The 16,393-nt window shown below is 35.2% G+C and overlaps 1 protein-coding gene across 10 annotated transcripts in view; it reads left to right on the top strand.

Annotated features, from left to right (window-relative positions):
• The first annotated feature begins 919 nt into the window (after window positions 1-919).
• LOC144975206 (cilia- and flagella-associated protein 54-like) overlaps window positions 920-16,393 on the top strand; it is a 100,417-nt gene continuing 84,943 nt past the window's right edge. For 8 of the 10 annotated variants that reach the window (XM_078919047.1, XM_078919049.1, XM_078919050.1 and 5 more), the window contains exons 1-13: window positions 932-1,249; window positions 4,783-4,888; window positions 5,268-5,411; window positions 5,804-5,975; window positions 6,338-6,396; window positions 6,866-7,009; window positions 8,154-8,267; window positions 8,694-8,795; window positions 9,605-9,917; window positions 11,106-11,218; window positions 12,063-12,222; window positions 12,835-12,920; window positions 13,366-13,503. In XM_078919047.1, coding sequence (XP_078775173.1) covers window positions 1,056-1,249; window positions 4,783-4,888; window positions 5,268-5,411; window positions 5,804-5,975; window positions 6,338-6,396; window positions 6,866-7,009; window positions 8,154-8,267; window positions 8,694-8,795; window positions 9,605-9,917; window positions 11,106-11,218; window positions 12,063-12,222; window positions 12,835-12,920; window positions 13,366-13,503 — 1,845 coding nt within the window. In that variant the 5' untranslated portion in view covers window positions 932-1,055. Of the gene's footprint in view, window positions 1,250-4,782; window positions 4,889-5,267; window positions 5,412-5,803; window positions 5,976-6,337; window positions 6,397-6,865; window positions 7,010-8,153; window positions 8,268-8,693; window positions 8,796-9,604; window positions 9,918-11,105; window positions 11,219-12,062; window positions 12,223-12,834; window positions 12,921-13,365; window positions 13,504-16,393 lie in introns of all 10 variants that reach the window. The other 2 variants (XM_078919053.1, XM_078919057.1) reach the window with 1 other exon arrangement.

Consider the following 16,393-nt stretch of genomic DNA (forward strand, 5'->3'; position numbering starts at 1 on the left):
GGACGGAAAACACAGCTGTGTATTCAGTCCACTGTTGGACGGAAAACACAGTTCCAAAATAATAATAATAATAATAATAATAATAATAATAATAATAATAATAATAATAATAATAATAATAATAATAATGCGAAATTTCTAAAGCGCCTCTTTCCACCAAAAGTGCTCCAAAGCCATTATACATAATATGTGCATATGCGATCATAATATAATATTATATCATTCAATAAAAGCAATAAAATCACTCACAGAAAACTGAAAGGAAGTACTCTGTGTTCAAAGAGGTTTCAAATGCGACCTAGGAATCAAACGGCTCAGGTACAGGGAAATAGACGAGCGGAGAGAGCGAATCGGATTGTAGATAGAAAGAAGAGATGACAAGTAGCCGAGAGCAGTGCTGTGGATGCATACAGGCAAGTTTGTAAGCAATCCGCTTCTCCATGGGAAGCCAATGAAACGACGCAAGACTGGGGTGATGTGTTCTGACTTTTTGGATTTGGTAACAATACGAACAGCTGTATTTTGGAGTAGCTGCAGTCTTGCAATCGAAGTACACATTCACACCTGAGTCGAAAGGAGTAATGAGCGTTAAGTCCTTACCCATTGACACAACGTCGTGACCAGCATCTTTCACGATCACTGTCACCTCTCCGGCCACTGACAATCGCTTAACACGCTTGACTTTTGTGACAAAACGAGAGAATGTCCCGCTGAGCCACCAAGCCACACCTCTGTCCTCGGATTTTATTGTTGTTGTTTATTTGTTTGTTTGTATCTTTTTTAAATAGTAAAAGTGCTGTTAGACTTTTGTAACATCTCTCAAATAGACGTGTTAACCTTCATTGTGGACAATTCTATGCGATAATTGTATACCAGTTTTATGTACGGAAACAGTAGATTTGATTTTTATTACCGCCTCAACCAAAAGAGTGCCTAGCAACGGAGGAGGCCTCAAAATGGCGAGGCAAAGTTGTTGATAAATATTGGAAGGATTTAAACCCATTGAAAAAAAAACAAACAAAAACCTCCATCAATTCTCGTTGGAAGATTGAATTATGTCGTCAATTTTGAATAATGCTGCTGCGGCAGCTGTGAGCCGTGGAGCCCCAAGTACATTTTACACCAAAGAGAATAGACCAAACCCAGTGTTGCAAGCCCTCGATCAAGAACTGAAACTTTTCACCGGTTACATGAAAAAACGGTCTGCCTCGAACTATGTGAAACCAGACGAGGAATCCCATTCCAGACCGTAAGTGGCATTTAATTTGCCTTAATTATAAACTTGACTAGGATTATTTTTTGTTCTGACTGCTAAATAGATGATATTCAAGTCAACACCGACATCAGTCAAATGATTGTTGACTTACTTACTTACTATTACTGGAGTTCTTCATCATTGCCCAGGCAACATCTTTACGATGTCGCGTGGGAGGGGACAATTATCTTGTTTTTATTTTAGAATAAAGGGAATAAAAACTTAACGTTTATAAAGAGTTTATGTAATAATGCCGATTTAACCACGAAGTCATGTCCGAATAAGATTTGATAACTTTTCCAATTCTGAAGGAAAAAAAAAAAGGAGTCAAGAACAAAGTCATGGTTTGGTTTAAACGAATTTATTGAGGGAAATGAATATAATTCCATAAAACGAATAATAATAGAAAAGCTCGCTGCATGGTCTCTACCTCGACCAGATTACCAGATTGAAATGATCGGTCACAAACGTCATACCAATGCAACTCTTATATATATACATATCACACATATTATGTCAATCTCATACACATATTCTATTTTTTTTCTCTATATACCATTAGTAAATGAACTTGTTATTTCTCAACATGCTTAAGAAATTGACTCACTTAAATCAGCCACCTGATATTTTGTTGATGAATATTGTTACATTATAGCAACATATAAGATTTTGGTCTCCCTAGCCATATTGGTCGATATTGGCTAGGGAGACCAAAATCTTGGTCTCCCCAGCCAAAATGGCCCGTTTTGGCTAGGGAGACCAAGATTTTCGTTTATGGAAATGTTTCTTTATGTTAAAGAGGCGAGTTTTTTCTTCTATTATTCATTGCTTGCCTGTATGTTTTTGTTGTTGTTCTTTCTTTCTTTTTTTTTTTTTTGGGGGGGGGGGGGGAGGTTGCTTATTTTTTATGTAATATTCACCCCTCCCCCCTCCCCACCCACACGATAAAAAAAATGTAAGAGAAGAGATTGCTAGTTATTGGCCTGTCGCCCACACAAAATTTAACTTTAATTTTAACATTATTTTTAGATTTTTGCTAGGAAGATACGATTTTGGTCTTCCGACTCAAAACCAATGGAATTGTTTCTTGTACTATAATTATGTTGAGGAGTGCAGTTTTTGTTGTTGTTTGTTTGTTTGTTTGTTTGTTTTTTTTCTTTTGTTTTGTTTTTGTTTGCTTTGTTTTGTTTTAGGGAGAGAGAGAGAGAGAGAGAGAGAGAGAGGAGAAGAGGGTGGAGGAGGAGAGAGAGAGAGAGAGAGAGAGAGAGAGAGAGAGAGAGAGAGAGAGAGTGAGAGTTATCAGTCGCCCAACACAAAAATTATTTGAATTTTCATTTTCCTTTTTGTTCTTCAATTTTATCTTATGTAGTTCAAAAGAATCCGGTTACTTTTCTGGAGAGAGAGGAGGGGGGGGGGGGGGTGGTACAATGCAGTACAACGACTATTACAAAACTTTTGTTTGTAAAGGGTTTTACGGCACTTGCAACACGGGTCGGTAAAAAGGAAGAAAGGATAGTGCGGCAGCTTTTTCTCTTTGATCTCGTATCATGGTCTCCCCTGCGCCAAACACATTATCATCTATAGAGATGTTAATTGGCCAAACACCTTGGTCGTTTGTGGGTCCCCCCCACCTTACCCGTCCTCAGTTTATAATTTTCTCTCCATACCTATAACAGAGCTCCTCATTCACTATTATCTAATATTAAATTACACTGACCCTGCCCCACCCCTAACGCATGTTAGGATGGGCCTGAGGTAGTCTCCACTCTATCGTCGTCTCAGTTTTTTGTGAGCTGACGCCGACAGCAGATCTTTGTTCAACTGAATGTCTCAGTAGAAAACAGGGACTTTTTAAAAAAGTGAGTCTGCCTATACTACTGGATCGTTGGATTTGAGACTGAGTCTGAGATAAGTTTGTTTGAGAAGAGGTTTTTCACTTAATGAAGTCAATGAAGAGAAGCAAAGAGGGGTGGGGGGATTATTCTCTGTTCACAGAATTTAGTTGTACGTTGAGTCCGAATTGTTTATTTCATGTTATTGGAGCCTGCATATTTTTGCATATTTTTTTTTCTTATTAAAAAAATGCATATATTCACCTAACCATAATGAAAATTTTTCATTTTTAAAATGCATAAAACCGCGGGGCCAGATATGGTGGGAGAATTATGTAAAAGCGGAAAAAATCGTGATGCTATTTTAATACGAAATGGAAATCAAAGATACGTACAAGCAACAAGAACAAAACCTTGAGATAATTACTGTCAAGTTGTTTTTTGTTTTTTTTTAAATTTTTTTTTTATATGCTCTATTGCTAAAAGAAACTGCACCGGTTATACCAAAGTTGTATGAAAATCACAATATTACGAACATCAGTCTTGTTATCTAATATTAGATAACAATGCATGCTGAGCCCTCTTTGGACACGGAGAGAATATAATAAACTGGTGGTGGAGGAAGGTGGGTGGAAGGGGGGGGGGGGGCAATCCACAAACAACCGAGATGTTGGGTGCAAGGGAGACCATGATACGAGATCAAAAAGAGAGAAAAAAAGCCGCCAACAATTCCATAATTGAAAACACGGCTTTACTCCTTACTGGGAGGCCAAAATCATGGTCTATCTTGCCAAAATTGAATTTAAAAAAGAACAGTACAAAAATAATTTTCGTATGGGGCGGGGGGGAGGGGGGGGGGGAAGGTAATAATGTTAGCTACAAGGCCTAAAAACAAACAAACCAATAAATATAAAAAAGAAATAAATGAAATTTTAAACAAAACCAAACAAAACAAAACGAACAAAAAAACAAAACAACAATCCACAACATGAAGGAGCAGTTCTATAAATGAATACACCGTTAACTTAAACTTGCATCTCTTTTCTGGCATTTGTTGGCGTGATTATAACCCCCCCCCCCCCAAAAAAAAAAAAAAAGAAAAAAACATTTTAAGCAAAAACAGCAACAAAGACAAACAGGCAAGCAATAAATAAATAGAAGTAAAAACTCGCCTCTTCAACATAAAGAAACAGTTCTATAAATACAGTTTTATGCTGGGAGAAATTGGCCGATTTTGGCTAGGGAGACCAAAATCTTGGTCTCCCTAGACACTTCCATCCTGGAATGGGCTCGCTTAAACCAACTTCCCGATATTGTTGATAAAGGTTATAACTATCATTCTTCAAACAGCTGAACTAAATTATATCAGTCAATGGCCAATGGAAATACATGTTCCATCAATGATGTTTAGTCTATAAACTTGATATCTAATCATGATGAACATCTCAATGACTGAAAGAATAAATGCCGCCAATGCTTTCATTTCTTTTAAATGACTGTTTCAGGATAGTGCATCATCATGCTTGATACATCATTGTTGTCTTGTATTTATCATAGGTGTCCCTCGATTTTGAAATTTGCTCTGATTTACCAATGTTACATTCATATCAACATATTATGGTGGCCCCGACAATGTTGCAATTGTGGTTACCTTCGTAATACACACCAATTAATCTAATCATTAACAATTCACAGGGCAGATACATTGTTTGAACTGTGGAACAAATATGAACCAAGACTTCCACCTACATATTATCAGGAAAAGCTTCTGGAGATTGGAGACTTTCTGGTGTCCATCAAGGTCAAGTTTTTATGTCACTCGGTTTACAAGTTGTCTCATTTTTTCCAACTTACTCAAAGGAATAGGCCTACTTTATTTTGTTTCAGTTTATGTAACTAAGAGTTGTTCAAGGATTTACTGTTAATGAGCTTTTAGAAAAAGAAATATATTTTTGTTCTTTTCTCTAACTGTTACAGTAGATAACTCACTATCTCTATCTGCCATCATTTTTTTACATTAAAAACAAAAAATCAAATGAGGATTAAGTAAAAGGAAAGAAACATCATATTGCTGTTTTCTAATTGGCTATTTGATTTAACGAGCATGTTATTTAAGATTTTACACTTTTACAAGATTGTACGAAGCATAATTTTCTTTTTAATTTCTTTTATGTTACCAGGAATACAAATTGGCCCTGTGGCAGTGCTATGAGAGATATCTTCAGACTTTTGGAGACATCAATGTAGAAGAAATCTCAGATGTTGACACATTCAGAACTACTTTCTTTCCTGACGGATTCTCTGCAGAAAATGCAGGGCTTACGGTATACATAGAAATTGGTATCTTGTTGACATAGTCTATATGAATATCAGATTCTTTTAGGACTGGAACCATCAAGAAGAAATGCTTGTTTTCATTTTAGTTTTAACTACATTAGAGCATGAGTTAAAAATTAAAAATCGTGTAAATCTTTTTAGCATGAAATAAATCTTTTTTTACTGACATTAGTAAAGATGTATTTTTAAATAAGTATTTTTTGTTTATTGCCAATTTTCAATTTATAAGGATTTATTCCCATAAGTCTTTACCAACTACAGTAGTTAGGGAATAAAGTAAGCCCGTAAAGAATCTTCTTATTTTAATAAATAAAATATAGAGACACAGTCTATTTTGACAAACTTTTCTATTAGTTTTCTTTCTGCTTTCTGTTATCAGTTCCGTGCCTTGATGGGTAAAAGCATTTCCATGTACCAAGTGGTGCGACTCAGTGACCCAAAACTTCAAAACAAGCAATCCATTGAAAGATGCGTACAAATTTTGTCTTTTCTACGTCTTGTGACTCAAGTGGTCTTGCCTAAAGAGTCCTTGTGTTGGCTTGTATACAACGGTAAGTTGATTTGGATCAGTTCTATTTTGATTTGAACATGATTAAGTTTTGCATTTAAAGAGCAATAGAACAACGCAGAAATTACCCTGAATGCCAGAGGAATAGAAAAAAAAAATCTGTCAGAAAATAATGAGTTTTGTTTGAAAACTATTTTCAATAACTCAATTCTGGCCTCTTCTCTCTCTCTCTCTCTCTCTCTCTCTCTCTCTCTCTCTCTCTCTCTCTCTCTCTCTCTCTCTCTCTCTCTCTCTCTCTCTCTCTCTCTCTCTCTCTCTCTCTCTCTCTCAGGATATCTGTTTTGATCTTCAAATTATTCATATTCGTACACTTTCCACACCCCTGCCTTGTTTCACTTCCTGCAGGTACAGTCCATATCTATAGTATGTCCCGCCATTTGATGTCCTTGGGTCACTCATCACGGGTAAGTTTTCTGTACATATTTGGAAGTCAGAAATATGAATGTTCGGTCACTCCCCCTGGTATTGAATTTTAGAAAAGAATATATAAATATAAATTCCATATATTCAACTTTGTCAGTTTTATTTTCTTTTTTTTTTTCTTTTGTTTTGTTTTGCTTAACTGTAAAGTTGAATTGTGTCCACTCTAATCATTACCTTTGGGCAGCCATCTAATATGGATGTAGAAATGAGTATTTACCCATCTCATCTATGCCAGTGTTCTTCCTCTGCTATTTTTGATCTTGTTACTTTGTAATACATCTATGTAATACTCATTGCTTTACGCTGTTATCGCAAATACATGCTTTTCCTATACTTTTATACCAAATGATAAATCAGGAATAGTTTGAAAAGTGAGTAGAATTTTGTTTTAATCTACATTTATTTGTTATGAGGATAATGAACAAGTTGAATTAATTAATGATTGAACAGGTCCTGGAGTATCTCCTATGGGCATCCACATGCATGGAAACTTCTGTCCCTCTTCTGGCTGTAAAATACCTGGCATGGCGTGCCACCCTCTACACAGCTGTGTGCCAGTGCTACTATGATTGTAAGACAGGAGACCAAGCAGAGGTATGTTAAAACTATGCATGTGGTTATTAACACTAGATGTTGTAGAGAAAGTCATATTATATTATGCAGCTCACCATATGTCACTTTCCACTTATTTGTAATGAGCATATAGGTATACAGGACCAGAGATGTGTTGTTCAACAACGTCATATCCATTGACCATATGGTAGACGACTTTCTATGTGGTCTTGTGGTATGACACTCGCTTTCGGATCGCTTTATCAGCACATAGTTGAGTCCTTGGAAAAGGCTCTTTACTCACATTCTCTCACCGTACTCAGGTGTAAAATGAGTACCTGGCAGTTGACCGTGTTGTCTCTGTCAAAAAAAAAAAAAGGAATTGTAATATCGCCTAACAGGCTTCATGTTTCATTCTACATGTTACGTGTTGCTGTTGGTCAGGGACCCCTTGTAAAGCGTTTTGAGTACATTTAGTGGATATTGCACTATATAAAAGCTCAATTTTAGAAAGCTCAATTTTTTTTTAATTTGCAGCATACCATATGTCACTTTCCACTTCTTTGTCATGAGCATATTATTATAGGTTTACAGTACCAGAGAGTTGCCATTCAGCAATGTCATATCCTATAAGCCATTGAACCATACGGTAGACGACTTGCTCTGTTTGAAATCTGCTTAAGACTGAACTGATATTTAAAAAAACAAAACAAAAAAACCCAACAAAAATAGAGAATTTATACAGTGCAATATCCACTAAAGATGCTCAAAGCGCATGACAAAGGGGCCCCTAGCCAAGAAGCAACACTTAAACATGTAGGATGAGATATGATGCCAGTTAGGCAATTGTACATTATTTTTCCATCAGAGACAATGCTGTTAACGGCCAGATAATAATTTTACACCTGAGTACAGTGAGATAATTTGAGTAAAGAACCTTTTCCAAAGACTCAACTATGCACCACTCAGAGCTGGACTTGAACCCTGGACCTTCCTATCCAAAGGCAAGTGTCATATCTCAAGACCGCATAGCTACACAAGTACTTGATTTTGTGTCACTGGTTAGTTTTATGATTTAGAAATTTCAAGTTTTTAAATAAATGAAAATAAAGAGAAGTAGGTATTAATTTTATTAATTTATAATATTACCTTCAGAGTCTTTTTTGTTTTCCTTCTTTATCTCTAGAAATTTGCCAGACGTGGTCTGGCCAAAGTGAGTGAATTGAGTCAGCTTGAGATGATGAGTAGCAACAAGGACACACCGGCCAATGAAGTTGCTTTCAGGACAGCCACAGTTAGGGTAAGAACTTAGTTTTGAAACAAGCTAATGTAGTGTATCTTTTGTTTTCTCAACTGACAGAAGTTTTAGAAAAATTCTTTCTTTTGTTTTTTTTTTTTCATTTACAGTGTTTTAAATGACTATGTTAACTTTGGGCTTTGTTGTTTTTTTTTTGTTTTTTTTTTTTACTTTTGGAGTTTAAAGTAAAAATATTCTTTGTAAATCTGTGTTGTATAAAAAAGAAGCAAACAAAAATAAAAACAAAGCAAAAAAAACCAAAAAACAAAAGCAAAGAAAAAAAAAACAAAACAAAAACAACCCCCCCCCAAAAAAAAAAAAAAACAAAATAAAAAACAATAGAAAAGAAAAAAACAACAAAATATAACAAAATAAAAAACTTATAATTTTACAATGCTCCCTCCCCCTTTTGTCCCTTCTCTTCTACAGATGGCAGTAATGGTGTTCAAGCGTTCTGTGTTTGAGACCAGGAGAAAGCCCAAGGGAATTCTTAGGCCTAAAACCCGAGCAAATCTCAAGGATACCCTTAATGTAAGGATACTTTTGTTTTCCTTGAATGATAATGGTTAACGCTTAAATCTAGAGGTTCCTAAATGAGCCGATAAGATGTTTAGTAAAATAAAGGCAGTAAAAAAGACTCTTATAAAAGGTACAAAACAAAGTAATGCTTGCTGTGATGAATTCGTTTGGCCTTAAATTTTAATACTGAAGAATTAAATAAAATATTCGCTGTGATTGTAAAATCATTCTGCTGTAAGAGAGATTATAGGTTGATGGCATGAACAATCACCACTACATTATGCAAGAAATGAAATATGTTTACACTGAATTTGATGAATTGAAATTTTAATTTTGTCAATTCTATATCTTTCTTTTAACCATCTTCTTGGTCTAAATACTAATTTTAATTACTAATCTTACATTAAAAAAAAAAACACCAACAAAAATTTTGCTTTTATATAGCGCAATATCCACTAAACATGTTCAAAGTGCTTTACAAAGGGTCTCTGACCAACAGCAACACATAACATGTAGAACGGGAAATGACGCCTGTTAGGCGATATTGCAATTTATTCCCGACAGGCACAACACTGTTAACGTCCAGATACTCATTATACACATGAGTACGGTGAAAGAATATGTGTAAAGAACCTTATTGAAGGACTCAATTATGCGCCGAGCGAGGCTCGAACCCAGGACCTTCCGATCCGAAAGCGAGTGTCATACCACAAGACCACATAGCCTCCTCTTTTTTCTCCTTTATTCAATCAGCTAGTCGTTTGCATTGGATATCCTTTAATCTACACATTTTTACATCTGTATTGATTTATTCTCCCCAGCTTCCCTGGCCTCGTACGTCGACTGAGAAGATGTTGGCTGACATGTTTGATGGCAGCTCCGCTCAGTTTCTCGCCATCCTGGAGTCACTGAATAACAGCAGTAGACGCATCCTACAGCCGTCTCCACCAGCACCTGACAACGAGCCAGAGATACTGGACGTTTTTTGCGAACTCTTCATGGCTGCACAGGAAATCATGGCTGGCGGAGGTGGGAATCGAACCCAAGGTCCCAAAGCTCAACTTGCCATGGGCTCCAATCCTCTTACTGCAGTTACAGTGAAGGCAAAATCCCTCATTGGAATGGCCACTCAAGGTAAGGATTTCATGTTTGTTTATTGTATTGCTATATTGTAGTCCTTCAGAGCCATTCGATCCATGGAATCGGAGTTTATCCTGGTTTCTATAGCGTGAAACGAACAATAGCAATTGCTTGTTATGCAGCTATGTGGTCTAGTGGTATGACACTCGCTTTTGGATCAGAAGATCCTGGGTTTGAGCCTCACTCAGCGCATAGTTGAGTCCTTGGAGAAGGCTCTTTACTCACATTCTCTCACCGCACTCAGGTGTAAAATGAGTACCTGGCCGTTAACAGCGTTGTCTCTGTCCGAAAAAAATTATAACATCGCCTAACAGGCGTCATGTCCCGTCCTAAATGTTAAATGTTGCTGTTGACCAGGGACCCCTTGTAAAGCGCTTTGAGCACATTTAGTGGATATTGCGCTATATAAAAGCTTAATTTTTTTAAATTTATTTATTTTTGTTATCCTTTGGATTGGACACAGTCTATTGCAAAGTACTTTCCACAAAATCTAATAGACTCAGCTACCCATTGGGACCCGATAGCTTTATTGTAGCGGTAGTAAAGTGTTGCTTTTTACTACCATCGCAATCTTTTTGAGCCAAGAGCACGAGACAGAGGCTATCTCTTTTTTTTTAACCAAATAATTCCCCTTTGAACATACCAAGCCCTCCTTAACCAACACCAAAATATATTCAAACTCAGTAACTGGCTGTATGCCCATTATGTGAGTGTCCTTTAAAAAAAACAACTTATCACCTATTTTTCAACGGCAACAAGTATAAAAGCCCCCACCGATATCATCTTCTCCCTCCTTACCCCAAATTAGAAAGGCTCTGAATTAGAAAACACTCTTTACAGAAAAAGGGAACAACTGAAAAAGACTTCCCCTTACTACTACAAGTCAAAGTGATAATTAGCTGCTAAAATTTGTGAACTGTAAAAAGTAATAAAAACAAAACTGAATAAAACAGCCTTTAAAGAGTACAAAATACCAAACACAGAAAATTTCGGACTCAAAACCCGTCCTCAGCCAACAACAAAAGCTGATTTTTTAGTAATATATTTATGTTTTCATTGTTTTTGAGGTGTTTTTTGCTGTAGGCTGAAGAAGGCTTTGAGTCCAAATTTTTCTGTGTTTGGTATGTTTTTTTTTTTTTTTTTTTTTTTTTTTACAATATATACACATTACTATCACTGCAGGTGGGGATAGCATCCCTCTGGAATCTGTTATCAGACTGGTCAAACTGGCATACAACTACGAGCATTGGGATGTGTTTGAAGCTCTTTTGGAGCCTGTGCTCATTCAAATCAAGGTTTGCATGTTTATGTTTATACGTGTTTATTTTTGAATTAGCAGAGATCAATTTTCTGAGAGTTATTTAGACGTTTCAGCAAACTATGTTTGAAAATTGAATAGAAATAATGATTTTGTTTTGGAACAAAATGATGATAATTAAACAAAATATATGAATGAATAAAAGAAAATAAATCTATATTATTAAATTCAATCATCCTGTTCCATTATGCAACATATTTTGCTCTCATATCAAACTGATAAGGCTATTTTAAAAAGTTCGTTTAACTCTAACTTCTAACTAACTTGAGCTTTTATATAGCGCAATATCCACTAAACGTGCTCAAAGCGCTTTACAAGGCGTCCCTGGCCAACAGCAACAAATAACATGCAGGACGAGACATGACGCCTCTATCCTTACCGACAATTCTCAAAACTTTTACTAAAATCTCATAACTACCAAACACATAAATTGAATTTTTAAACTCAAATTTAAACGCACGAAGTGCATGATATACATAATTTTGTAGATCAAAACAAGCGTTACAAAACAGTATTAAGTTCTTGTAAATATAACAAAACCTTTCTTTAAATATTGTCAGAAAAATGTTGGTTGTATCGTAACGAATGTGATGATTTTCCTATAGTTGGTAAGGAGAGGGTTAAGTTGTGTCTTACTTTTAGGACGGAAATTTCAGTTGTTTGTGCTGTTTATACAATCTACTAAGGCTGTTTAATTTTTGGAATAAATTACGTTGCATTGTTCTTTCATTGGTCATGTTGTTTATTTCCTTTTGTTTCAATTTTTGTATCTCAATTCGGTAATGGAGAATAGTAACTAATTTATAATATACCTCTCACAGGAGAGTGGTGGCGACAAATACCGATGGGATGAGAAAGCTCTAGAACTTCTCCAGGCTATTGGAAAGATGTCAAGCAGCAGCAGACGTGTCAAGAAACAGGCAGCAAACCCAGAGGACGAGGATGCCGAGAAGAACACAGGAGCTGTCTCCACTGTGCCAAGTATGAGGACGATGGTTATTTTGAATAATGCTCATAAATATCTTTATGTTTGTTTAAAATAAAATAAAATAAATGAATTAGCCCATGCTAATAATCTTTCCGAAACTTTTGTCTATTTGATTGTATATATATTTAAGAAAAGGAAATTCAAATCTATTTATAGACTGTAATTTTTAGTTATATCTATATTATATCATACTATGTTAAACTATTATTCAATTATACCATTAAAACTTGTGGAATTATTTTTTTTTACAAACACAGTTAATGTACTTAAATAATGTTAATGATGTTTTGCAATTTGACATGGAATGAGAATGTTGTGCTGCTTGAAGCTAAATGTTGTTTATTTTTTCAAATCGATTACGGTGAAAATAAAACTAAATATATTGTCGGTAATTTTGAATATAATATACAAAGAATACCAAAAACTGTTTTCAAGAATAGTTTTTTTATAATTCTTTGATTTTTTGGTTTCTTTTTCTTTTTTTCTGCACTTGATCTTTTTTTAAAAAAATGGACAAAGGAGAAATATCAGACATAATGCCATTTAATTTGTATTTTATTTTGATCAGCTAAATATAATTTTTGATTTACATCCTTTCAACACAGGTACATCTGCAAAGTCCAACATGTCTGGTGACGAACTGATCCATGTCGCTGACGTGCTGATGACCATTGTGACTGGACCGTACCAGGTTAGATTTGAATTAAGGCTTGTGGAGATCTTGGGAGAAATGAGAGAGAGAGAGAGAGAGAGAGGGGGGGGGGGAGGGGAAGTGAAAAAAGGAATTTTTGAATTGCAAAGTAAAAGCAAAACAGAGAGAAAAGAAGAGAAAAAAAAAAGATTTGAAGTGCCGCTTCATTATTCTTTTTTATATCTTGTTAACGTAAAAACTTGAAGATTTAGGTCCTATTTTGAAATATTTCAAATGAATTTGATAATGAATCTTGCTCGATACACAAAAGATTTTTAAAAAACTTGCATTCTGTTGATTGTTTCCTTTAGTAGCATGTGACGTTTCATGCTTCAAAATTCAATTATTTTGCTAGAATTTTGTTTCAAAAGTACAGCATAACATTTTAAAGTTTAAGTGAAAAAAAAATAGATTCTTTTTCTTTGTGATCTCTCAAAATTTGCAGCAAGACAAGATTGAGATCGACATGGTGGTGGATGCTACGATGTTCCTGTGGAATAAATGTAAGCTGGTATTTCAGAGGTATCAGACAGGGTCTGTGGACAACCCACGATTCCTTCAGAAGATGGAAAATCCGAGCAAGGTGTGTATGACTTTTGACACTTTAATACACGTGACATTCTTACTTATGGCCAGTATCAGATTTTGGCTAAATTTAAATGTAAATTACACATCCGAAAACACATCCGAATTATCTTAAATTTTCATTTATAGATCTGATATGATTGATATTAAGGCATGTTAGTAAATAAGCTGAGGAACCTAAAGGACGATATCACAAGGACAGACAGCCCTGCAATGGAATCCATGCAGAAAGAGGAAAAAAGAAAGACCAGGGTCAACCTGGAGGAGAGACCTTCTGGTAAAGCTGGAGAAGTTTGGGATGCGCTAGCAGGAGATGTAAATAATAATGTGAAATTGAATGTAAGCTTCAATTTAATTACAAAAAACCCCAGATCAAATGAACGTTTCGGGTTTCCTATTTATCAACAAAACAGGATGAATGAAACACCACAGATGAATGAGATACTGTAGTCATGGCGTATTTAAGATGAATAATCAAAAGATTGGTTGGCAGGAAATAGTATGCTCCTTTGAAAGGAAGCAGGAATTGAAATAGAATAGAATTCTATTTTAATTAACATTATCTCATTCATCTGTGGTGTTTCATTTATCCTGTTTTTTTTTTGATAAAGCTTACATTCAATTTCACACTATTATTTATTTCTTCGAGCTTCGAGCATCAACATTTACATATAGCAGGAGATGGAAAGACTGACCAACGACAGAAGAGGATGGAACAGTTTCATAGGTGGTCCATAATCACTGTGGGATGAGGACTGAAGAGAGGAAAATAAATAAGCATGAACGATTACAATATTATTTTGGTCTAACTTCATAAAAGCTTGACTAAAATAGTGTTTTTAAAATTATCATTTTAGAACTGGGATGGTTACAAATATAGCCTAGTGATACACGATGCTTTTGTAAAGACCTTTGTGCCTCATTAAATATTGAAAGAAAAGATATATATCATTTATTATAAGCCTCAACGATAGAATAGTAGGTGAAATTGATAGATTTACATATACCACTTTCAGACGTTTAAATATTACATGCTTTTATAACGATTGCAATGATACATTTGATTGCAACATATTACTTAAAACAAGGACATAAGCTATTTTCTAATTGATATTATCTGCTTTTATCTCTTTAGTCAAAGTAAGGGATGTGTTGCATAGAATTGTTGGCTTTTATCAATAACACAATAGGAATTGGAATGGGAGCTTCAGTTTAATCAGGGAGACAAATAATGTAGACGTTTATTCACCTTAACAAAGCCTTCTCATATCCCTTATTCGTCTTTAGTGTTTCATTCATCGTGTTTTGTTGATGAAGTGTGCCCTGGCACTTGTTGCCAGGACATTAACCCGAACAAGTCCGGGGTTCACCTTAGCCTCCTCGGTTTGCTAGTTTATCTGAACTCCTTGACCACCCAATCCTGGGGTTCGAACCATTGCTTTTTTAAGCGATGCACATGGAAGGAGAGGGCGAGTTTCTTGAGTATTGCTGACTGGACATGATGCCATGTACAGCGGTTGTGTTTTATGTTATTTTATTATTTCTATGTGCTGTTGTGTTCTTTTTTCATGGATGTCAGGAGAGAGATACAGGCAGGATGAATGGATAAGTAGAAACCCAAAAATGTCAGCATTATCTGTCTTCATTGATTAGATTTAAGCTTCCATTTCATTTCCTATTGTTATTTATTTCATTGAGATTCACGGAACAGCATTTTCATTTGAGTTATATCAGACAATCATGGTAACAAACTTTTACAATACTTTCTTTAATCTGAAAATAAAGCAAACAGACCAACTAAACTATGATTGGGCCTCTTTCTCAAACATTGCCACACACGCTGGGGTAGAGTCCAACGAAGTTGCTATTTTTTTTGTATTATTTTCTAGTCATTTTGACAAATTAAATGCACAATTTATTTCTGTTTTCATTTGCAGTTCAAAGTAATATGTTAAAGCTTGTACTTTTGTTTCATTTTTGAGTTGTTATTTAAAAATTATTTTTAAAAATTATTTGAAATGTAATTTTTAAAAATATTACTCATTAGAAAATTATTTCAGAAAATGTTTGATAAGCTGTTTCATTTTGATTTCAAATGTTATGTTCTCTTTTCACATATTTTTTTTTTTCAAATAAAATCAAGCTAAATTGACACCAAAAAAAAAAGTTAAATTAAAAAAAAAAACGACAAAAAATCCAACAAAACAAATACTCCTATGTCTTCCCATCCAGGGATTTATAGCCAGTACATTGATGTCCCTTCTAAAACGCATTGTTGTTTTGAGAAGTTCTCATGGATCAACAATGTGAAATTTCTGCTTTGTCTTTTACATTCTCAGCTTTAATCTTTTTCATAAAATTTCATTTATGATTGAGCTTTTTATATAGCGCAATATATACTAAACGTGCTCAAAGTGCTTTACAAGGGGTCCCTGACCAACAGTAACATCTAACATGTAGGACAGACATGAAGCCTGTTAGGCGATAGTGCAATTTTTTTCAGGCAGAAACATCGCTGTTAACGGCCAGGTACTCATTTTACACCTGATTGCGGTAAGAGAATGTGAGTAAAAAGCCTTTTCCAATGACTCAACTATGCACTGAGCAAGGCTCGAACACAGAACCTTCTGATCCAAAAGCAAGTGTCATACCACAAGACCACATAGCCACACATTTATCTTACTCGTTCAAGTAAAACTTTTTATGTCAAGCCTCAGACCACAAATAAAGTAATCACACATCTTGATTCAATGATAATTAGTAAAAGAACGAGTAAAGTCTGGTTTCATAAAATAGTTTCATTAAGAAGCACTCCCTTGCCAAGACATGGACCACATCATTTTGAAGTGCCCCGCAACAGCACCCCCAGGCGGCTACCAAATGATTCA

Source organism: Berghia stephanieae, chromosome 6 (genome assembly GCF_034508935.2).
Source record: "Berghia stephanieae isolate SIO BIC M18660-M18661 chromosome 6, UCSD_Bste_1.3, whole genome shotgun sequence".
NCBI lineage: Eukaryota > Metazoa > Mollusca > Gastropoda > Nudibranchia > Aeolidiidae > Berghia > Berghia stephanieae.